Here is a 23878-nt window from a genome sequence, read left to right as displayed (position 1 = left end):
ACAGTCAGCATAGCTACGAATATATTATAGCTGCAAAAGTGGTCAAGTTCGTTACACCATGTTTATTTAGTACGGTGTGACGAACTATTTGGCCACTTTGGCTGCTACAATATATTTGACGACGACTGTACTAGCCGTTCGCTTTAAGTTGGCCCTTACCTCGCCCGCAACACGCCGTAACCCAGGTCCGCTTTTAGTACTATGACGTCATTATATTATGTAACGGCCAACTCTAAGTAAACGGGAAATAAAAACAGGTAATGTGGCATTCAAATAGTAATACAGTTTTAAATGAAACAATTTGCTGTACGTAAATACTTTAATGATTGTAATATTCACACAGTCATACCTTTATTTACAATTACAAATTGTACTTAACAACAAAATTGTGCTTCCAACGTTATCCGTACAGAACAAAACACAATCTAACTACGCTCTTTGGTATAAATTAAAAACAAAATTAAAATAAACAACTTTCAATATTCAGATCAAATCAAATGACTGAATTAGTTAATACTTATTCGTTTCCGTCTTTTCGCAGAATATTTTTAAATAAATTATATAGAGCTCTCACTTTGTACTCTTCTATGAACCTACCTTACGTTATTCCTGAATACGTTTACTTATCTAACGTTTAACGCGGATCTTTGGAAACTATGCCTAATTTATAAAAATCTTACGTTTTTAGAAACATCCGATTGAACCGAAAAGAACAGCTTTTGTACAAATTACAATTTTGTATACACAAATTTTAAACACGAATAAGATCATTTCTCTTGGAAAGTTAGTGTTCCCGCGTAGGAATATATTTTTTATCAACATAGGCCACTGAACTAATTGCCGTGCAAAGTCGAAGTTGACGTTTGATATCCACCGATTCCATTTTGAGCCGTCTTTGACTTTGCAAGGCCTTTTAGTTGAGTCGTCTATGGCATCAAGTACAACGTACTAGCAGGATGATTACTCTAGTAATTCAGCTAAGTATTTTACACAACTATTTACACGGAGTTTCTTTAAACATTTTGCATCCAACTTCTTTGATTGACTTAGAATATTTCGATACCCATTTAGACTAGAATAGTATTCTGACTCGCTGCAGACTAGAATCAAATTAAATAAATAGGTCGTAACAAATAAATAAGAAATAAAACAAACAACAATGTTAATAACAATCTAGCTTAAAATAAATAGTACCTATGTAAAAGGAATGTTTCTTATTCGTTAGGCGCAAGCCGCGCGACTTTTACTAAATAAAATAAAAGCAGGCAGTAAAAAGGTTATTGCACAAATCTCTATCCACTGGATTTGTATAAATAATTTAAGTCTCATAAATAAATAAATTAGTGTAACGTAATTAATAAATATTCTAATATAATCTGAATGCCATTGGCATCTTAATTATCTATTAGAACTTTTATACAATACAGGAGAGGGCCATGCGAGCTTGCTTATATCACACATTGCGATGGCAAGTTGGACATTCACAATACTGGAAGGCCAAATTTCTGTCTGAGCGGTAAATATCCGCCATCTTGTTTCGGGCGCCATTTTGTTCGGCACCAGGTACGATCAGCAACACACTTAACTGTGTATAGGTAGACCTTATGTTGTTGCAATAAGGTTTAAATTGGAAGTTAAGTGTGTCGAAGACGGTATACAAACCAGGCCGCGTAGCCAAGATGCCAATCGCTTACGCTCCGTAGCGATCGAAACGGAACTGTCACTGTCGCGCTTATATGGAAGAGTGATAGAGAGACATAATGCTTTTCGTTATCGAAGCGATAGCGATTGTAACCTTGGCTAGGCCGGCTGATGGCCTACCGCAAAACACGAAAAGCCAAATTTGGTTATCTACCTCTCTATTGCTCGTATATATGCAAGAGTGACAGAGCCAGATAACGAAATTTTGTGTTTCGCGCTAGGCCCTTAGAAGTGTGATTTTACAGGCTATAAAAAAGACAGGAGCCTTTGCTGGCGACACCCAGCCGTATCTTAGTTTCAACAGCAGACTGACTGAAAACTACATAGACAACTCTGCACTCTGTAGAATAAAACGACTTTTCATTTGTCTGTATAGTATGTGCTACAAGTGCTACAACTACAACCAATATTAACACCAAATTGTATTTTTAATAAATCTAGTGTTTAATGTGAAGTTCCATGGGTAAAGGTGCCTTATGGCGGTTGGCGCTTACGCCGCATAGCACAGCATAAGTATTGGAACGTCGTAAATAACTGCGTAAGCGCCAACCGTCATAAGATACATTTACCCGTGGAACGACAATTGTTTAATATTAGTCGTAGATGTAAAACGACATTTAGAGGTGGTATTCATTGATTTAAATAGGTACCGTGTACGCTAGAGGATCTACCACCTTGTGGCCTACTTCGGAAACTTAAACTTGACTCTTACTCTTCACGCCACTAAACAGCCTCCTGTGCTGCCCCCTACAGTCCATGCACGCTCCCTATTTTAGTAGGTACAGAAATTATCAATACTTTCTAAATCCTGTATCTATCTTGTGACGGCACTAATTGCTGATGACATTTCAACCTGTCATTTAAGTCTCTGCCTAAAGGGTCCACTCACCTTCCAACAAATTGCATGCGATTTTTACTTGTATTGCGGCATTTCAATGATCGATTGAAATTGTTTGTTTCGATTGTTTGTTGTTGAGGGTGTGGTGTTTCGGCGGTTCCGGAGCAACCTGCCGAACCTTACGCCGAGTCAGACGACGCAAAGGAGCCACGCTGTTACGTCATCGCCCAAATCTAATGTTTAGTTAATTTCATTTTTAAGTGTATGGTTTTTCTTTCTCTTTTCTTTTATTTTGTAGTTTCACAGTGCCTTGGTTTTATACTGTAATGCTGTATTACTTATTTGATCAATAAATAAATAATTGTTGCACTTAGCGTTGATTGCATCTAACTGCCTGTCACAGATAAAATGTTCACTAAATTTTATAAGGTATATGGGTCCTCTGCTGAGTGTCCTTGCGTTATCAGTCCGTGCTATTGGTGCAACTCCTACCAAAATTTGCACGCGATTTGTTGCAAAGTCTGAGAATCTCTTAAGGGCTCATCACACTGACAGCCGCTCACGCCCGCCGCAGTGTAACGAAGCCTCTCCTAAGCTCATGGCTGCCCTGCTGAGCTAAAGAGCAGTATTAGTAGAATATAATTTGAAAGTTCCATTTCCAAGTTTATTTCTTATCGAGATACCGCCATTTACCTTAGCAGGCTCCGTAGACAACATGCCAATCGCTAACGCTTCGTAGCGAACGAAACGCAACTGTCACTGTCACACTAGGAGAGTGATAGAGAGACACAAAGCGATTCGATGGCGAAGCGCAAGCGATTGTCACCTTGACTAGCCCGCCTGGGCAGTCTCTGTCATCATTCTAAGTCCTAGTTCCCATGGGCCGTTCCATCCTGTAGGCGCGGCTTGAACCACAGCAGCGGCGGCGGCGGCTGGGGCGCCGGCGGCCGCTACGCGCGCTCCTCCATCAGCTCGGAGTCGGAGTCGGCCTGCGCCACCAGGGTTAGCAGCTAGGAATCCGCCACTACTGCGTCGCGCTCCGCTTTCACTTGTTGCTGAAATGTAGTCGCTAACGTTAATTTGGTTTGAATTCACAAAAATAACGTTTGAATTTATATATTCACTAGCTGTGCCCGCGGCTCCGCCCGCGTGGAATTCGGTCTGTCAGTAAGCGACTAATTTCTAATCCTAATTAGCGCTCTCCTCTGGAGGCGGAACTTGAAGTAAGCTAGAGGACTAAGTCCAGATAAAATATTTTACAGTTAGGTACCACTAAATAAAACTACACTCCAAAATCAATAGGTTTTTTCGCCCTTATTAAAATTTTACACGTGATTTTAACGACAGAGTAATAGGTGTATATCGGACGATACAGTAAGGTATACGCGCGCGAGCGAAAGCGAAGCGGCCTGCCTGGCTAGAGCGCCACTCACCGTGGTCTTCTTCAGACTCCTGAGGAAGACCGCGTACGGTTTGTCACCTCAATGCGTTGCGAGACTTTCGCGAATGATTCGATTTTTTTCGGGAAGGCATGGAAATGCGTATAAAATGCGAGTCCCAAATCGTTTGACTCCGCAAACGACCAGTGCCGGATTAAGATATTTTGATGCCCTAAGCATTTCTAGACCATGGTGGGCCCCCTCTCCCTAGGGTCATCAAGATTACATTGATTTTTTTTGGTAAATTGAGTGACGTTCATTGCCGCATTACAGCTGAGAATGGAAATTAGTCACATCATTTTATCACGAAAATTGACAGTATCGCAGCAGTAACGTTGCAACAGAGTATTACCTAATTTACCTAATGCTGCTGCAGTCGCCATATCTTAGAATGTTATTGAAAAGGCGAGCGAAGCGAGCGCGAAAATTTTTCGATATAAAAACGCAATTTGATAGACAGTTGTACATTTTTACTTTTAGTATGGAAATCAGTTACATCATTTTATCACGAAAATTGACAGTGCTGCAGCAGTAACGTAGCAACAGAATAATGCTACTGCAGTCGCCACCCGAATGTCACCTTTATCATATCTTAGAAAGTGATTGAAAACGCGAGCGAAGCGAGCGCGAAAATTTATCGATATAAAAAACGCAATTTGATAGACAGTTGTACATTTTTACTTTTAGTATGGAAATAAGTTACATCATTTTATCACGAAAATTGACAGTGCTGCAGCAGTAACGTTGCAACAGAGTAATGCTGCTGCAGTCGCCATCTGAATGTCACCTTTTATCATATCTTAGAAAGTGATTGAAAACGCGAGCGAAGCGAGCGCGAAAATTTTTCTATAAAAAAACGCAATTCGATAGACAGTTGTACATTTTTACTTTTAGTATGGAAATCAGTTACATCATTTTATCACGAAAATTGACAGTGCTGCAGCAGTAACGTTGCAACAGAGTAATGCTGCTGCAGTCGCCACCAAAATGTCACCTTTATCATATCTTAGAAAGTTATTAAAACGCGAGCGAAGCGAGCGCGAAAATGTTGCGATATAAAAAACACAATTTGATAGACAGTTGTACATTTTTATTTTTAGTCCCAACCAGGCGCGAATCCAGGATTTCATACAGAGAAGGGATGGGACAGTTTTTTATCAGCCTAGCTTCGCATAGGGCTCGATATTTAAGGATCTCAGCGAGGTTGTTTGATGCAAGAGAGGTGAAAAGATGCAAGAAAGCAGAGCTTGGAATTGACCAAGTGAATTGAATTGGCGAAGTGTGAGCAAGGCAAAAGGCCCAGCTGCGAAAGACGAAAGCTTGGATTTGGATCCACGCCCAAGTGTAATTAAGGCAGAAGATTAACTTTGCCGTAAGGCAGAAGGCCTCGCATACGACCTAACGCTGAATTGCAAAATAGTGGCTTGAAATCGAATCTATGCATGTAATCACGTCTCTTCTACTGCTCGCTCTTTGGCTTCACTCGAAAGCGCTACTTGATAGGATGCTTTTAGTTTTCGGCTTTCACGGGGTCCCTTATAACACTTTGACAGTTAAGTCTCAGGATCGCGGCTAAGGAGCAACTCTGCTTGGCCGACAAATCTGGCGTGCAAGAGAGCAAAATTCGCTATAAAATCGGTAACCTTTGTCGAAAAAATCGGCTGGCCGCAAGCCCGAAATCAAGATTTTTTTCCATGACTTTAAGGGCCTCCGCGTAAGGTCAAATCGAAAGCCTACGTTGGAGATGTTCTTACGTACCCTCACTCTCTTACTTGATCCCTACGACCCTTCGTTATTAGATGGGTAGGTACTTGTATACGTATAAAAGTTTCATGTAGGTACCTACTCCACGACGACTGCAATGCTGATGCAGCCTGCGCGTTTTTTTTGCCTACGGTTTTGGTGCCCCCTAGACGTGGTGCCCTAAGCAAGTGCTTATTTTGTTTGCTTAAAAGGGTTAATCCGGCACTGCAAATGACAGAAGTCAATGTTTTTTTTTCAAAGTACCTACCTTCGTGGCCATTATTAAGTGCTGTAGGTATACGTATGTATATGAATTTGATATGGATGCGATATAATTACGATTAGGTATAATTCATGACGGAGGAAATTAATAATTTTAGATAATTATGCAATTATACGCGTGTGTTTATTTTACCACTAAGTAACTATGTAAACTCATTTTTAGTTTTCTTGATTACTTAATGTTTGCTCAGTTCCCCAAAAGATGGCACTGTGCAATGAGGGGCAATTCATTTTCTGTCGTTTAATTTTGTTGTATTATTAAATCAACATAATTATTCAATTAAATTTGTTGAAATCCGTACCCTCTCTTCTAAACTTAAGAGTTAATTTGGCAAAATCCTTCCTCGGTGGCTTATTCATGTCAACACGTATTAAATTCAGCGCCATCTGTTAGTTTACCAGGGTACTCTATAGTGGTAGCACATATTTGAAAAAAGTTTGCCGCTCCTTCCTAAGTAGCGCCATAAGATTCAGGGGCAAACTTAAGTCAATCGAGTGTTGTGGCTACCCCCCCTTTTAGGGGTTGAATTTTTATAGCCTATATCCTGGCCGGGGATGTTCTCGACAGATTAGTAAAGTTTGCATCAAAATCCGTTCAGCCGTTTTCACGTGATGCGCGTTCAAATAAACAGACAAACAGATAAACAGACAAAAATTCTAAAAACTGTTGGAACGTGTTCTGTTATCGATTCTAAGTATCCCCAGCCAACTTTTTTTCGAATATCTTCCATGTACAGACTTTCGACTCTCTTCAGCTTTATTATATGTATAGATTGTCACTGGCACAGCTTATTGCGACGAGATAAAGTCTAGCGATGTGCGATGTGTATTGCGTCTCACATTTTGCTTTAATGAGAGAGTGAGACGCACTGACATTGGACAAAGAAATTGGACAGGTGGAATACCACCCTCACTTGCATAAGTTATGATCATAAGCTCCACACGAATCAGGATAACGTTAATGTAAAAAAACCGGGCAAGTGCGAGTCGGACTCGCGCACAAAGGGTTCCGTACCATAATGCAAAAAAAAAACCGTCACCCATCCAAGTACTGACCCCGCCCGACGTTGCTTAACTTTGATCAAAAATCACGTTTGTTGTATGGGAGCTCCACTTAAATCTTTATTTTATTCTGTTTTTAGTATTTGTTGTTATAGCGGCAACAGAAATACTCTCTGTGGTCGCTCCCTCATGACTGAGGATCGTGGTCATCGGTGGATGTGGATGCTCCACACCTGGTCTTTATGATCTGCCTCCAACGGTGCCTGTTCATCGCGTCTCTGACAACCGAGCAAAAGTTGGTTGAGGATGGAGCCCCTTTTAATTGATCGCTCCATCTTGTTGGAGATCGTCCTCGGCTTCGTTTGCCCTCCGTGTTTCCAACAATGATCAGCTTTTCAAGGCTTTCATCTCCCCTCCTCATTATGTGGCCGAAGTAGGACAGTATGCGCTGCTGGCAGACTGTGGATAGGCGAGTCCGGACACGAAGCTGTGAAAGGATCAATACATTGGTGCGCATGGCGGTCCAAGGTATCCTCAACATACGCCTCCAGCACCACATCTCGAATGCATCGATCCTTTGCCTTTCTCGGGCTCGTATCGTCCACGTTTCCACGCCATACAGAAATATGGGGAATACTAGAGCGCGTACTAGCCGGGTCTTGGTGGTGATGGTTATACCTCTCTTCTTCCAGATGACATTCAGTCTGGTCATCGCGTCCTTAGCTATACCAATACGCCTCTTTATCTCAGGTACGCAGTCGCCATCATCGTAGATCAGTGCGCCCAAATAGACATAGTGGTCCACGATATCAACCCCTGGGATGATGTTATTTATTCTGGGCAGTTTTTTGGCACGGTCTACTACCATTAGCTTCGTCTTGCTCCTGTTTACTGCGAGACCCATTCCATCGCTCTCCGTCTCGAGTCTCTGAAACAGCTCCTGCATATCTTCCACAGACGTCGCTAAACAGAAATACATCATCTGTGAAAATTTCAACTGTCTAGCTATCACGGTTCGTGAGATACAGCCTGGTGACAGACGGACGGACGGACGGACAGACAGACGGACAGCGGAGTCTTAGTAATACGGTTCCGTTTTACCCTTTAGGTACGGAACCCTAAAAACGAATGAAGCGGATCCGCACAGAGCTAGCCGCCGAAACTGCCGCGCGAAACAGCTCAACTTGTGCCACGCCGCCGCCCATCCTTAGCGCTTCTACTGATAATCAAGTCTACGACGTACCATGGCCTTAGTGAGCACGGTGGCGTCCTTAAGACTCAGCACCAGCGCGTCGCCGCCCTGCAGCATCACTTGCGCCACGCCGCCGCCCATTCCTAGCGCTTCTAGGCCATCGCCGTTTTGTTCAGCCTAGACTGATGATTAATTCTACGACGTACCATGGCCTTGGTGAGCACGGTGGCGTCCTTGAGACTCAGCACCTGCAGCGCATGCGCGTCGCCGCCCTGCAGCATCACTTGCGCCACGCCGCCGCCCATCCCGAGCGCTTCTAGGCCATCGCCGTTTTGTTCAACCTAGACTGATGATTAATTCTACGACGTACCATGGCCTTGGTGAGCACGGTGGCGTCCTTGAGACTCAGCACCTGCAGCGCATGCGCGTCGCCGCCCTGCAGCATCACTTGCGCCACGCCGCCGCCCATCCCGAGCGCTTCTAGGCCATCGCCGTTTTGTTCAACCTAGACTGATGATTAATTCTACGACGTACCATGGCCTTGGTGAGCACGGTGGCGTCCTTAAGACTCAGCACCAGCGCGTCGCCGCCCTGCAGCATCACTTGCGCCACGCCGCCGCCCATCCCGAGCGCTTCTAGGCCTTCGCCGTTTTGTTCAACCTAGACTAATGATTAAGTCTACTACATACCATGGCCTTGGTCAGCACGGTGGCGTCCTTGAGACTCAGCACCTGCGCGTCGCCGCCCTGCAGCATCACTTGCGCCACGCCGCCGCCCATCCCGAGGGCTTCTAGGCCTTCGCCGTTTTGTTCAACCTAGACTAATGATTAAGTCTACTACATACCATAGCCTTGGTCAGCACGGTGGCGTCCTTGAGACTCAGCACCTGCAGCACCTGCGCGTCGCCGCCCTGCAGCATCACTTGCGCCACGCCGCCGCCCATCCCGAGGGCTTCTAGGCCTTCGCCGTTTTGTTCAACCTAGACTAATGATTAAGTCTACTACATACCATAGCCTTGGTCAGCACGGTGGCGTCCTTGAGACTCAGCACCTGCAGCATCTGCGCGTCGCCGCCCTGCAGCATCACTTGCGCCACGCCGCCGCCCATCCCGAGCGCTTCTAGGCCTTCGCCGTTTTGTTCAACCTAGACTAATGATTAAGTCTACTACATACCATAGCCTTGGTCAGCACGGTGGCGTCCTTGAGACTCAGCACCTGCAGCACCTGCGCGTCGCCGCCCTGCAGCATCACTTGCGCCACGCCGCCGCCCATCCCGAGGGCTTCTAAGCCTTCGCCGTTTTGCTCAACCTAGACGGATGATTAAAGTTTAATTTTACACAAAGGCTTTGACTCGCAACTCGCATGTTTTAGGACTTAAGTGATCAGGCCCGGATTTATAAACTTAAGGGGCAGATTACCAGTTCGCCGGATGATATCAGCCTGTCAGTTAAACCACAGAAGAAATAATAGTACTACCGTACAGAAAGGACACTTCCTACAAACCCGAAGTTTGACAGCGGTTCAGGGTCGAATCATGCTATCCCTTTCTAATATATGGCACTATCCCTTTCGGCAATTTAGGGTTGTCAAAATTCAAGTGACTACCTTATCTGTGGTCGTGCACGCAAAAGGAAGTCAATTGGTGCCAACCCTAATAATTGCTCGGAGCAATGCTGAGCCGAACGGAGCCGAGTTCGACCGAAGTCGGGAGTGTCTCCCCACTGGTTAAACGCAAAAGGTGACGGTTCCGAACAACTGACAGGCTGATATCGTCCCGCGAACAGTGTAATATGTGGGCCCCCAGGCACTGAGAATTTAGGTGGGGCCCCTTCTCGATTTCAAAATTATTCCTAGGTCCCTAGGCCCGGGCCTTAAATTTGGATTTGTTAGAAAAACATTCTAGATTTTTACCATCTGAAAAAGTGCTGTGATAAACTGACACTAACAGCGACATATCTCAGGACTGTACTAGTATTATATGATCTGTGGTACCAGGCAATTTTTTATGTTAAAATTTGCGTTACTACGTTAAGTCAGCAGCACCACTTCGACAATCCTAAAATTTAACTTTCATGACACACTAAACTAGTTCATACATTATTATAAAAATAGCAATAAAACACGAAATAAAGAAACGTATACACACCTCATGCAGGCCAGAAAGTGCGGAAGCGACGAGCTACATACAAAACTAAAACTTGCGGAAACTTTCCAAAAACCTCTAAAGGGGCCCACAGATTACCAGTTCGCCGGACGATATCAGCCTGTCAGTTAAACGCAAAATTTGACAGCTCCGAACAACTGACAGGCTGATATCGTCCGGCGAATTGGTAATCTGTGGGCCCCTTTAGACTCTAAGTCTTAGACTTATTTTAGATTCTAGGATACCCAGAAAATCATTTTAGAAATGGAAAATTATGTCCCTCATACAAAACTTTGTCTTTTTTTTGTCAATTTGGAAAATTTCCGTCGACAGACCAGTATACAGAACACAATGAAACACACGAATACAACGAGAGCGTTTATTGCGAATCAACTATCACTGGGTGCCTAGCCAATATGCCAATCGTTTGCGCTACGACAACGAAACGCTATCTATCTCTCTATCGCACTAGTATGTAAGAATGATAGAGAGACAAAGCTTTTCGTTGCCATAGCGCAAACGATTGGCATATTGGCTAGGCCTCCTGAGCGGCGCCGTGAATACAATATCATAGTCTAATAATAGGTAAATGTATCAATTATGCAATAGATTGCCTGATATTGTATTCCAAGCCCCGCTACTAATAAAGATACAAACATAATATAAAAACTCTACAATACTTGACAAACAACATAAATTCAAATGAATACTGTAACAAGCCGGTGCCAAAACGCATTTACACTTAAGAATCTCCCCACACCTATTATGCGGCCAAAAGACGTCGTCGCGTCGTAAGGCGTCGGCCGAGTCTTTTTAGGGTTCCGTACCCAAAGGGTAAAACGGGACCCTATTACTAAGACTTCGCTGTCCGTCCGTCCGTCCGTCCGTCCGTCTGTCACCAGGCTGTATCTCACGAACCGTGATAGCTAGACAGTTGAAATTTTCACAGATGATGTATTTCTGTTGCCGCTATAACAACAAATACTAATAAAAACAGAATAAAATAAAGATTTAAATGGGGCTCCCATACAACAAACGTGATTTTTGACCAAAGTTAAGCAACGTCGGGAGTGGTCAGTACTTGGATGGGTGACCGTTTTTTTTTGCTTTTTTTTTTGTTTTTTTTTTTTTTTGCATTATGGTACGGAACCCTTCGTGCGCGAGTCCGACTCGCACTTGCCCGGTTTTTTTCTCTTATAGCGTTGACATTAAGGCTTCTTTTGCCGATTCCGCGTCGATAGTTGCGAGGAGACCCTAATGGTACAATCACACTGTCAGTCGTTCGCCGGACGAAAACGTTTGCCTGGCAACCCCATTCTTTAATTCGGCGACAAAATTAACTGAACCCAGTGTGTGTGCACCTTAAATCATACAGCGTTACTGTATTACGGGAGCCACACGGTATACACTACACACGATCGTGTGGATGTGTGCTGCCGCCTTAACCTTTTAACCACCGTAGTGTTAATCAGTTTCACACGTGATAAGTTTTTGACGTACGCCAGATAAAAGGTAAAGCTAAACTTTACCAAAGAGAATTTGAAATAGAGGCGGATTGTTAAAGTAAATTATGTAGCCACAGTAGATTTACTGCCATCTTTCGACAGAAGATTAAAACTTTTAGAACGCCATTTGACTTTGATCCTTATTCTTTCACTGATATGTTTTAAATTTGTTAAATATCAAAAAGTATCGCCAAGTAAGCTATGTAGTGCGCCATCGCTCGAAAAGATGGCACCATACCTCTGGCCTAGTCTCGAGTAGATGGCGATACTTTTTGATATTTAACCAATTTAATACATATCATTGAAAGAATAAGGATCAAAGTCAAATGGCGTTCTAAAAGTTTTAATCATTTGTGTCGAAAGATGGCAGTAAATGTACTGACTACATAATTTACTTTGACAATACGCCTTCTAAATTCTGTTTAACTTTACCATAGACAATTGAGTCACTAAACTTGCCGAGTAAAAGGTTTTTTAACAGTGCCATAGATTATGCGGTGATTTGCTTCTAAATATTTCTAAATAAAGGAAATCACCACATGCTTTACAGTAGCCATTTCGAAATATTCTTCTACCGTATACGTCTTCAATTACTCAATTATCAATATCGTTCGTTACATAATAGCTCTATATATAGTAAATAAATACACTCAAGAAGAGTGAAAACTGGTCAATTTACACAAAAAAAGAGATCTGTTTTCGAAGCTCTCGAGTGTAGAACAGAACTATGGTAAACACGGCATGCCAACATAATAACGCCTAAAACAAAATTCGACGCCCACACATCTAGTTAGTCTAGTTCGTTGGGTCCCGACGAATTCTTTGGTAAAAAAAATCAGAGCTCAAAAGAGCGGAGAGTCAAAAGTGCGTTGTAACTAAAATGGTATAAAAAAGAAAAGTTCACCAATACAAAACTGATCAAACCGCCGGGGCGGGGCGTGTTACATACGTTTTGATTCAGTTTGACCAGTGTAGTCTCATCTCCGCTCCCTTCTATGCTCCACGTCTGCCAACATAAGAATCAACACTTGAAACACAATGTGACAGTGACAATTTATTATTATTTATTATGCACTAAGGTAACTGGTAATTATCTGTGGTAAAAACACAAGGGAATGCCCTTGAAATAACTTCGACATGCGCACTTTTCTGTAACAAATCGGACACAGTAAAGTTTTGAGATCGATCAAGACATTAAGGATAATTTCGTATTTTTTTAAACTTCATTATGACTTTTGTCCTACAGTACAGTCAGCATTTAATGTAGCGTCTCAGACTATGCCCCAAAAGATTTCTGATATCATAACAAAAAAGAGATATGTCTCTATACATATGTATAACAATCAAACTGATGCTATTCAGAAACTTTTGAATGGGAAATGTCGAAATAAACCTATCTCTAGGTATTTACCCATCGAACGTCACATATTTTAATTTCATACAAAGTTGAAATCTATTTTTTTATAAGCAAATTAAAAAAGAAAGTAAGTATTTTCCCACCAATAATTCTACGGAAATATAGTTTTTAAAAGTATATGTGATAGTCCACCTCTTTGTTTCGTATTTGTCTATTGCCAAACTTTTCTAGTGACGTATGTATTTGAGGGTGGCAACTACTTTTGGTGCGTCATTTACACTACTTTTAGTGCCGACTGTTCATATGTGACGTCCCACGGAAAAAGGTACCTTATGGCCCAATATTATTGCGGCACTATGCGCCGTAAGCGCCAGCCGCCATAAGGTACCTTTTGCCGTGGAACGTCACATATATGTAAATGATTAGTTGCACAAACGTGCGGATGTTATAATTTAGACTTTACTACAATATACACGTCTCAATAACACGTGGACAATATGCATAAAAAACAGGACACTCTGTTTATGGTCAACAATCAACAAAGCGCAAACACACGTTAAAACCAACCCTGTAACTTATTATAAAAATAATATCACAAATCGACAGGTCTTATGGTAATACTTCATAATCATCTCAGCCTTATCTCACTTGGATGCCACAGGAGCTAAAGGCCTGCTATTCTAATAAACTTTATTGGACCCAGAGTCCCACATCGTTGGCTAAAGTCGCAAACCTCTTATCTCCTCCAAAGGAGTTAAGAGGTTTACAACACCCAACAATATCCAAAATTGCAAACCTCATTTTTGTTCTTTTTTATTTATTAAACTTTACACATAAGTAAACACTTTACTTAAACTCATGGTCTAATAAAACATGGTCTTCCATTCCCAGAGTGACACGGGCCTACGTCACAATAACATTGCCACTTTATTTCAACATAACATGTTACATGGGTACATTATACCTATGGTTAATAAGTTAAAATATTTCTTTATCATTTTATAATTTTCATTTATATGTATTTTAGCTTAAATTTTACAATAACACGTCATTTTTAATTACTCGTTAGCAATATCTTCCGATTCACGAAAGAAATTTCAGACTTTCGGGTAATTCTGTTTATACTACTGGCAACACAGGATAGCGCTGTGCACATTTGACAATTCGGATCTAGATAACTTCATGCCCTGACCGTCATCCTTGTCGAACGCGTGTTAATTGTTATTTCGTTCTCGCTCAGTGTCAGCAGTCGCAGTGTTTTCCAAACTTTTCACGTCGTAAGCTTGGTAATTAATGTGTAACTGTGAATTAGTTTTTCAAACGTTTGTCTTGTATAGATAAATAAAGTTTAATTTAATACATTAGATTTGTTTTATTTTACTATGTTTCTACATGAATAACTTAAAATTAATGCTGTTAAAATAATTTTCACCGTTGGTTAAAATTCTCCCACATTTCAAAGTTTGAGAACCTGTAAACAGCATGATGACGTAGGCGCGTGTCAGTTAGGTCATACGCGAATCTCGGAATGGAGTACCAGGCGGAGTATATTATTATACCATGCTTAAACTCTTTAGATAAGAGGAGAAAAGAGGTTTGCGACTTTAGCCGACGATATGTGAGTTACTTGTGTCCAAAGAAATAGCGAGCGCAAATGACTTAAATAAGTATAACGTAGTTCGTGACTTTTGGTTTCGGAAACTTAATATATTATACGTGGAATTCGAGTACTATTGAGATCAAAAGGCTGAACCTTTCTTATTATGGTCAAAGAGTTATACAGTGTGGAAAGATAAGTCGGGCCCTGGAGGGAAACTACCTTAACTCCTTAAGCTGGCTCATTTTACTTCAAGGAGACATTCCTTTATTTTTAAAAAGAAACAAAACTGCATTTAAAGATTTTACTTTTTTTCTTCAATTTGGCTTGTCTAAAAAAATCTTGAGTACTAAATATTAGATTTTATGGATATTTTATACGACAGACGAGTGTAAGACCTAATGTTTCTTGGAGAAATGTTATCATTAACATTAACTGTATCGACTAGTAGAATAAAATTGCGAGTGTTTATTTTTTTGGAATTTTTAGTCGGTTCTAGTCCCGGGCGAGGCAAGCGAGTTTTAGAAAATATTTGAATGCAGTTTTGTTTCTTTTTAAAAATAAAGGAATGTCTCCTTTAAGTAAAATGAGCCAGCTTAAGGATTTAAGGTAGTTTCCCTCCAGGGCCCGACTTATCTTTCCACACTGTATACATACACGGTGTAACATGAGTAAACCGAATAATTTTAACAGCGTATTCCTGATCATATTTAGAGACAAAAATGTCCTATAAACTTTTTTTTTTAAAACGCACTAGGCGAGAGATAATATTAATTTAAAAATAAACAAGTTTTTGTTGTTACATAATGTAAAAGACTTTTTTGATGGTAATGTTGCTGCTATGGGACGTAGTCTAAATATCCTTATTGATAGATGTCAAAAAGTGACAAGTACCACTTTGCAAAAAGAAGGTATTGCGAAAAAAAAATGTAAAAAATCAAATTTAAGTAACAAATTCACCAATAACATTTATTTTTTATGTACAAATACATTCAAAAAATTGAAAAAAAAAAAAAACAAAACAAAAAACATTTTTTTTGGCGAAATTGACCTAAACTCATATTACATGTTTTCCTTCTTTTGACCTCAGAAATGCGTGGTTAAAATTATTCGGTTTCCTCATGTTACACCGTGTATATAACCTTTAAAACGACGTCAATGCCTTTGAAACAATTACCTATACAGAAATCAAATCAAACAATTCATTTTACAAATAGGGTAGTTCGTCAATTACTACCACCTAACATTAATGAATTCTATTAAATTCTTCATAAACAGAATTCATTTTAGTATAAGGTGGCTAGTAAGTAGTTATTAAAGTGTGGTCTGTTTATAGGTAAATTCATAGTATAAAGGGGCCAGTTATTAGCCGGTGGCCAGTAAATGACGAATTACCCTATTACATTAATTTAGAATCCAACTTGAAAAGTTAAAGGATTGGAAATAACAAATGACAAATCAACACACAATAAAATTTCAATTAAACTATAAACAACACAAATACAACTCGGTAAATAATAACGAAGCACTACGTGCACTTAACTTAATATTATCTAAAGTAAAATACTATTGACATGCATTTCCTTAATATTTTACGTAAATTCGCAATTATGTGGTAGTTTTTTCTGTTTGTATTCAGTTCAAACTCAAAATCGTTCATTTCATGTACAGTCGACGTCAAAAATATGTTCACACTTTTTCACCTTACTCCTTTGTAATAATAAGGCAAAAAGTGTAAACATAATATCTTTGACGTCGACTGTACGTGGACCATTTTATTCAGAGTCGTATACTATACTTTTTTTAATTTGGATTTTTTTCATGTTGTTTCTACTCAGAATCACGAGCGTTTTCGCTTCTAATAGGGAAAAAAAGTGTCCAAAGATTTTTATTTCCATTCAGATACCAATTTTCATTAACTTTGTACGACGGTATAGGTAATTCATTTTCCTCGCGTTATCCCGGCATTTTGCCACGGCTCATGGGAGTCTGGGGTCCGCTTGACAACTACATAATTGTATTTACGAAAGCGACTGCGATCTGACTTTTTAACCCAGAGGGTAAACTAGGCCTTATTGGGATTAGTCCGGTTTCCTCACGATGTTTTTCTTCACCGAAAAGCGACTGGTAAATATCAAATGATATTTCGTACATAAATTCCGAAAAACTCATTATACGCGTATAATAAAATATATAAAGCTGTATGGAAATTATGGGACATTTTACTCATATTAAGGTCGTAGGAGAAAGTGATCCTGAGTATAATTAACCTAAAAATTCCCAAATTTGAACTATAAGTGTAGTACAACTTAAAATAAAATTACCCAGGACGTATAAAATACATGACAAGATAAGGTGGTATGTTAGATCACTTGATAATTTCGTTTGATTCCTTTCGGAAAACTATTCTACTTCATAAAGAATCTATTCTTTAACAAGTCACTCTATTCTATATATAAAAAAATACTTGTAATATGTTTATACTACATTTTAATGCCCAGATGTCCTAATACGAAAGTTGCCACTTTATGACAGTGACCAAATTGGGCGTAATATAATAAAAATAAATAATTAAATCCATGTTAACTTTTATATTTACTCTTTGACTTGACTAGCGTTCAACACTAAAGTAATACTTTCCAGAAATATTAGCCACAAGGAACTGTTTAGTGTAAATATGTATCTGTCACTATTTCTAAAATATCACTATATAAAAGTATGTAGTTTGTTCGCAAGAATGTAGTAAAAATCTTCATTGTCCGCCGGCCTAGCCACGCACGGAACCAACCAAATCATTCTTGATTAGAAAATCAAGTTCACAGTGACCGGTTGAAGGCATAATTTCTAATTAGGAACGATTTGATTGGTTACCAGCAGCGCTAGGCCTGCGGACAGAGACGATATTACTGCATTTTTAACGCGAACATACTATAAACTATATTGCGACTTGGTCTGCAAACTGCAAAGCCTATATATGAATGCAAAAACCTTACCAATGACAAAAATAAAATATACATAATCATAATAAAGAATGTCACATATATAAGGTTTATTACAATTCAATGCAAATTTAGAGAATGAACAGATTAAACTCTAAATTTGCATTCACATACTAACAATAAATGGTCAGGGGCATGTTTCAAAAAAACTTGTAACTTGTATTATAAATGAAAGTCTCCTTTTAACCTCTTCATAATGAAACGAGGCTTCCAATTGTAATAAATGTTGCAAGTTTTCATGACCTGTCCCGTGTCTAACTAAATGCTATAACTCAATAAAATGAGGACCAATATAAGTAGTATCACAAATATTATGTGACATACATCTAAACCTACACGAGTTGGTTGCCATCAGTTTTCTGATATTTGAATACAGTTCTAAGACCCCCAAGTTGTTAATTACGTCGGGATTATTTTTCCAGGCTTATAAAATTCTCGGTTAACCCTCGCTTTCCAACGACGTGATATCGATATGATATAATAGCAACTATAATCAAAATTTAAATGGCTTAAATATCTGATAATTTTCATATCCTGGGAGTTGAGGTGATTAAACACGCGCAAATTGAAACGACTTTTGAAAAATGTAAAAAAAAACGTCATAAATTGCCAAAATTTGACAGGTAGCCATTTGAGTCCAAGTGACTATGGGTGGTATTCTACCTGGACAATTTCTTTTTCCAACGTGTATTTGCGTCTCACATTTTGGTTAGTGAGAGAGTGAGACGTAATGCACATTGGACCAAGAAATTGGACAAGTGTAATACCAACCTAAGGATATTTTGAAATGCGTATACAAATTTGATATTTCTAGTTGTTATAAAGGTTCCGTCACACAGGCGCGTTTTCCGGACGGGGCGTGAGCGTTTTATATGTAAAAGCGGCGCGCTCCGTTCACGGGCCGCCCACAAAACGCGCCTGTGTGACGGAGCCTTAATATTCTACTTACAACTGTTCTCGTGGATTTGACTAAGATAACTGTCAAAATGATCCAGATTTAGATGGCAATCAACTGTGTAAGTTGTAGTTAAACTAGCTAGTAAGTATAATGGCACGGTTCTATATTATATCATTGAACTGGTTTCTTTGGTATCGTTAGTCGATTTCTTTTTTCACGCGTATTACTTGAACCGCAGCTACCTGTAAATTATGCCTATTTAGTAATGATAGTTGTGTCGTTTTCAACCAAAAGGGTACTTATTGTCGGTTGTCAATAAGACGCTATTTCCATAAAGCTTCAATTTGAAATCAACCTTATCGACGCCCGATAATGTGGTACCTATTACTTGAAAACGTCACATTTGTTCACCAATTTGTTTTTGTGGGGTGGGGGGGGGGCTGTATTTTATTTACCGACAAAACAATCAGTGCAGTATTTATTTAGTATAGTAAAAGCAAAACAAACAAAATAAAAAATAAGGTCAATGTGGAAAAGACCGTCTATCAGGTAAGATCGTCTACAAGCTTTTTCATCGCATCTAACGCTTGCGTTTACATTACACTTACAAAACGTCGGTAGAGCAGAAGAAGCGAAGTTCTTTCTTGCTGTGTCTGAGCGAAACACGTTCTTGCCCTAAGACAGTCTTCCCAACCAATAATTTGATATGCCGGTCTTCGCCACATTGACCTTAGCAGCATAAGGAATTCTCAGGTCAAAGGAAGAGTCATGCTAAAATTATACGGCCCCATTGACGTATAAAATCTCAGGACTGGCCTTACGGGCAATAAGAATGGGGCCAGTACAGCGGTGTGACACCGCTACAACGCGATTGGTTGATGAGTTCGCATCACGCACGCGATTGGTTAGATGAGTTCGCATCACGCGCGCGATTGGTCGCAACTAGCTGCGTTAGGCTGCGCGATTGGCTCGAATTGGTGAGTCACACCGCTGAACTAGTACCATTTTTAGTGACCGTAAGGCCACTCCATAGATATGTACGGCCCCTAGTGGCGAGTGATAAATTGAAATAAAATCTCTTGTCATGGGCTTTCGACTAGTGCTGTTTTGATCTATATATCAGCGGCCGATCGTAAGATCAGGCATATCGTAATGTATGTTCCTGTGTAGTGTAATATTTTGACGGTAGCCACATTAAACCAATAAATAGGTAGGATAGGTTCGTTACATTGCTTCAGATGCCCGAAGGGCAAACTGTCCAGAAATAGGGGTCCCGTCGACTCAGGGAACGAGACAATGATTTTCACGTTTCACGATATCCCTAGGAATTTCACGATCTGGCTAATCATACGTTCGGCCGCCGACATATACATACATGGCGGGCACAAATGGGCAGTAACGGGAACAGTACCTGCATTAGCGGCGCCACGCACACGCCATCCTGTTGCTGCATGGACGCCACCATGGACTGGTACACGGACGCTGACACAGGAACCGTGATCACGCCCGACACCGACACCGGGTACCCTGCAACACAATATTACATTGTATACACTAGATACCACTAATAGTTATTTGTTTTACAAGGGGGCAAAGTTGTTTAACCGCTCGTGCTAATGTTAGAGCGCGAGGATCGCGAGTGGTTCGAAAAGTGGAATTTTGAGGGTTAAACAAATTTTGCCACCGGGTGAAACATAAAAATTTTCACCACACCAACGCGAGGAAAATACCAACTGTAAAAAAACTACTAACAAAATGAAACCAAATCAAATCCAAATATCATACCGTGTCCATCCTCGCCGGTGAGGATGATCTGCCCGTCGTGGTTGAGCGTGGCCTCGGCCACGGCGTTGAGATCTACAGTGACCGACTCGCCGTCCAGTGTTTGGACAACTCCACTTCCGCCTTCGCCGCTGTGAATCTGTAAATCCGATACAAAGCCATTAACTTAAGCGGTACTCTTAAAATGTGCACGTACATACAAATATCGCTACGTTTCGCGGGTAATCTGCCCACCGTGCACTTTCAGTTATTAAGGCGGGATTTCACCAGTGTGCGGCACTGTGCTTGTGCCACACACTGGTACAATCCCGCCTTTTGTCTCAATTTTTTATATATTATGTATTTTCATTTTTCACCTTTATATGTTCACAAATCTTAAATTTTAACATGTAACGAAATTCATCTAACGCAATGATAGCCATGATAAGATAATGTTTTTCTGGTGTAATGAAAATGGCGAATAAATTAGTCGCTATATTTACCACTTGCGCCGTGGTGCCGTCCGGCAACGTGATGATGGGGTGCGAGGGGTCGAGCTGCACGAGCGACACGGACCCGTCCGGGTTGGTTATGGTCTGTAGCACCGCTGTGACATCTGTTGCGGACGTGACTCACCACTTGCGCCGTGGTGCCGTCCGGCAACGTGATGATGGGGTGCGAGGGGTCGAGCTGCACGAGCGATACGGACCCGTCCGGGTTGGTTACGGTCTGTAGCACCGCTGTGACATCTGTTGTGGACGTGACTCACCACTTGCGCCGTGGTGCCGTCCGGCAACGTGATGATGGGATGCGAGGGGTCGAGCTGCACGAGCGACACGGACCCATCCGGGTTGGTTACGGTCTGTAGCACCGCTGTGACATCTGTTGTGGACGTGACTCACCACTTGCGCCGTGGTGCCGTCCGGCAACGTGATGATGGGATGCGAGGGGTCGAGCTGCACGAGCGACACGGACCCGTCCGGGTTGGTTACGGTCTGTAGCACCGCTGTGACATCTGTTGTGGACGTGACTCACCACTTGCGCCGTGGTGCCGTCCGGCAACGTGATGATGGGATGCGAGGGGTCGAGCTGCACGAGCGACACGGACCCGTCCGGGTTGGTTACGGTCTGTAGCACCGCTGTGACATCTGTTGTGGACGTGACTCACCACTTGCGCCGTGGTGCCGTCCGGCAACGTGATGATGGGGTGCGAGGGGTCGAGCTGCACGAGCGACACGGACCCGTCCGGGTTGGTTATGGTCTGTAATACCGCTGGCGCGTACTGTGACATCTGTGTGTAAGGTAAATTTAAACTTTATCCCAGGACATTTCCGATTGCCAAATATTCATGTCGTGACCTGATCATTTCATGATTGACATGCTTGGCCACATCATGAAAAAGTCGAACCTAACTAAATAATATCATGAAGTTATCAATTCTAAAATAGCATTTTATGAAGTGTTTATAGGAATTGATGAAGCTGAAGACATGATTGATTTTGAAGACTAATCCTGCAATAAAAATATTGTATCATATCATAACAGTACGCATGATTCGATCATTTCGTGCGTTTTTGTCGAGCCAGTTAATAATCCAGATTCTCCTCGGAGTATTATCTGTCTCGCGAGGGCTCGTGAGAGTCGTGAGACCACTCAGTCGATCTCGTTATAGCAATGTTGACCGCAAATTTGAAGTCCTCGTCTCATATCAACAAATTTTGTGTTAGAAAGTACAAATTATGACAAAAATAAATTAGATTAGATCATCAGATGGTCTAAGCAGCGAGTATTATAATCGCTAGTCGTACATCGACGTCGGCGAGCGTCATCTGATCGATGCACACTTGTTGGCTGGCCAGCACGGCTGGAGCGGAGCGGCCGGGCGAGCCGCGAGACGAGTTGGATGACGCGGACGGCATGCACGCTGATATCTAGTTACCGGGTCCAGGGCGGCAGTCCGAATGAAGCGTTAATAGGAGGTAATGATTAGATTCATGTATAGGAAACACAAGACAAGCGCACACACACATAAAAATATTACATTAGTAATAGGTTGTCAGTTGTACATCGAGGGTAAACATGCTTCGTCATAGCTCCACATGTCAGTTTAAATAGTAAGTCCCCATTATTGCGTTGCGTTGCGTCGTACCAACAAATGAATGTGGCATATCATAAAAAATATACGTAAAACGTCGCAATGATGACGCAACGCAACTCTCAATTATGGAACACTAAAAAAAGAGAACTGCAGCAAGAAGACATTAGTGCGATTAGCATTTCAAATTCTTCTGTGAAGTGATTCTTAACCGATGTTGTCCCTGGAAGCGTTTGAAGTGGTCCATCTTTTGTTGACATTATTCGTCATAGGTGGTATTTAACCTACTACCATACTATCCAAGCATTTGGTGATGGAAACAAATTTCGTCCTTTATCACTGAAAGGTTAAGAACCACTGCTCAAGCGAGTTCATTGCAGGTTCTATATAAATGTAGTCTTCCCACAACGTGACGTAAATTGGAAACAAATGCTTACAAATAGTGTCCGAACGAAGTTTCAGTTACGGTTTCGGGATAAAAATCATGATTCGGGTGAAGATTCGGGTTTGGCCAAAATACTGCCGAACCTTTCGGCCGTGCCGGAACTGTATTTTCAGTAGTATCCGGCCGAAGTACCTGTTTCGGCATAAAACTTTTTGGCTGAAGGTTCATTTCAGCTGAAACTAGATCAAAAGGTTTCTGCAAAAAAATCCAATTTCGTTCGGACACTACTTAAAAGCTGTACTAAACAAAAGTGTGACTTACAGGCTGTGTGGGTTTCTGATCATCGTCCTCGGTGAAGGCGGGCAGCAAGTCCTCGCGGCCGTGGTACTTGTAGCAGTTGATCACGATCTGACGCAGCGCGTGCGTCCACGACATCTGGCAAAACCATCAGCATATTTACTACCATGGGTACAGGAAATGACTACCTAACCTTGACACTTCACAAAAAGGTCTACTTTGTTGTAAAAGGGCATTCCACGAAATGATCTTCCTTGAAGTGAATGGCAGCTACGTTAATAATCTGCTGAAATCTGTATTATGTATTAAATTTAAAGTAAAGGACCATGGGCAACTTTGTATGGAGCCTGGACCCAACGCCAACAGACATGAGAGTAAGGTCATTCGATAGGTATTTCTATGTACTTCATTTTGTTCTATGGGCACCAAGCGGAATTCCATTGCAGAACTGAGATATTGGTAGTTTAGCTAAAATGTCGTCACCCTTATTACCTAGGCAATAGACTGAGTAAGTAAATTAATTGCTGCAGGGTAGATGTTGCTGCACCGCCGGGCGAGCACACCGAATGATTTGCCGCGCTCGCCCGGCGGTGGAGTCTATTGCCTAGGTAATAAGGGTGACGACATTTTGACTAAAATACCAAT

At 41.3% G+C, this 23878-nt stretch overlaps 1 protein-coding gene across 1 annotated transcript in view; it reads right to left on the bottom strand.

Annotated features, from left to right (window-relative positions):
- Nucleotides 1–300: 300 nt before the first annotated feature.
- The window catches only part of LOC134789735 (DNA-binding protein Ewg), a 35105-nt gene continuing 11527 nt past the window's right edge, over nucleotides 301–23878 (bottom strand). Inside the window, exons 8-14 of the mRNA XM_063760368.1 lie at nucleotides 23258–23371; nucleotides 22265–22387; nucleotides 21625–21747; nucleotides 20481–20616; nucleotides 20107–20222; nucleotides 9363–9504; nucleotides 301–3608 (exon numbers count right to left, since the gene is read on the bottom strand). Coding sequence (XP_063616438.1) covers nucleotides 3550–3608; nucleotides 9363–9504; nucleotides 20107–20222; nucleotides 20481–20616; nucleotides 21625–21747; nucleotides 22265–22387; nucleotides 23258–23371 — 813 coding nt within the window. The 3' untranslated portion in view covers nucleotides 301–3549. The remainder of the gene's footprint in view (nucleotides 3609–9362; nucleotides 9505–20106; nucleotides 20223–20480; nucleotides 20617–21624; nucleotides 21748–22264; nucleotides 22388–23257; nucleotides 23372–23878) is intronic.

This window comes from Cydia splendana, chromosome 4, assembly GCF_910591565.1.
Source record: "Cydia splendana chromosome 4, ilCydSple1.2, whole genome shotgun sequence".
In the NCBI taxonomy this organism is placed as follows: domain Eukaryota; kingdom Metazoa; phylum Arthropoda; class Insecta; order Lepidoptera; family Tortricidae; genus Cydia; species Cydia splendana.
The sequence above is the reverse complement of the archived record's forward strand: the minus strand, read 5'-3'. Positions and strand labels throughout refer to the sequence as shown.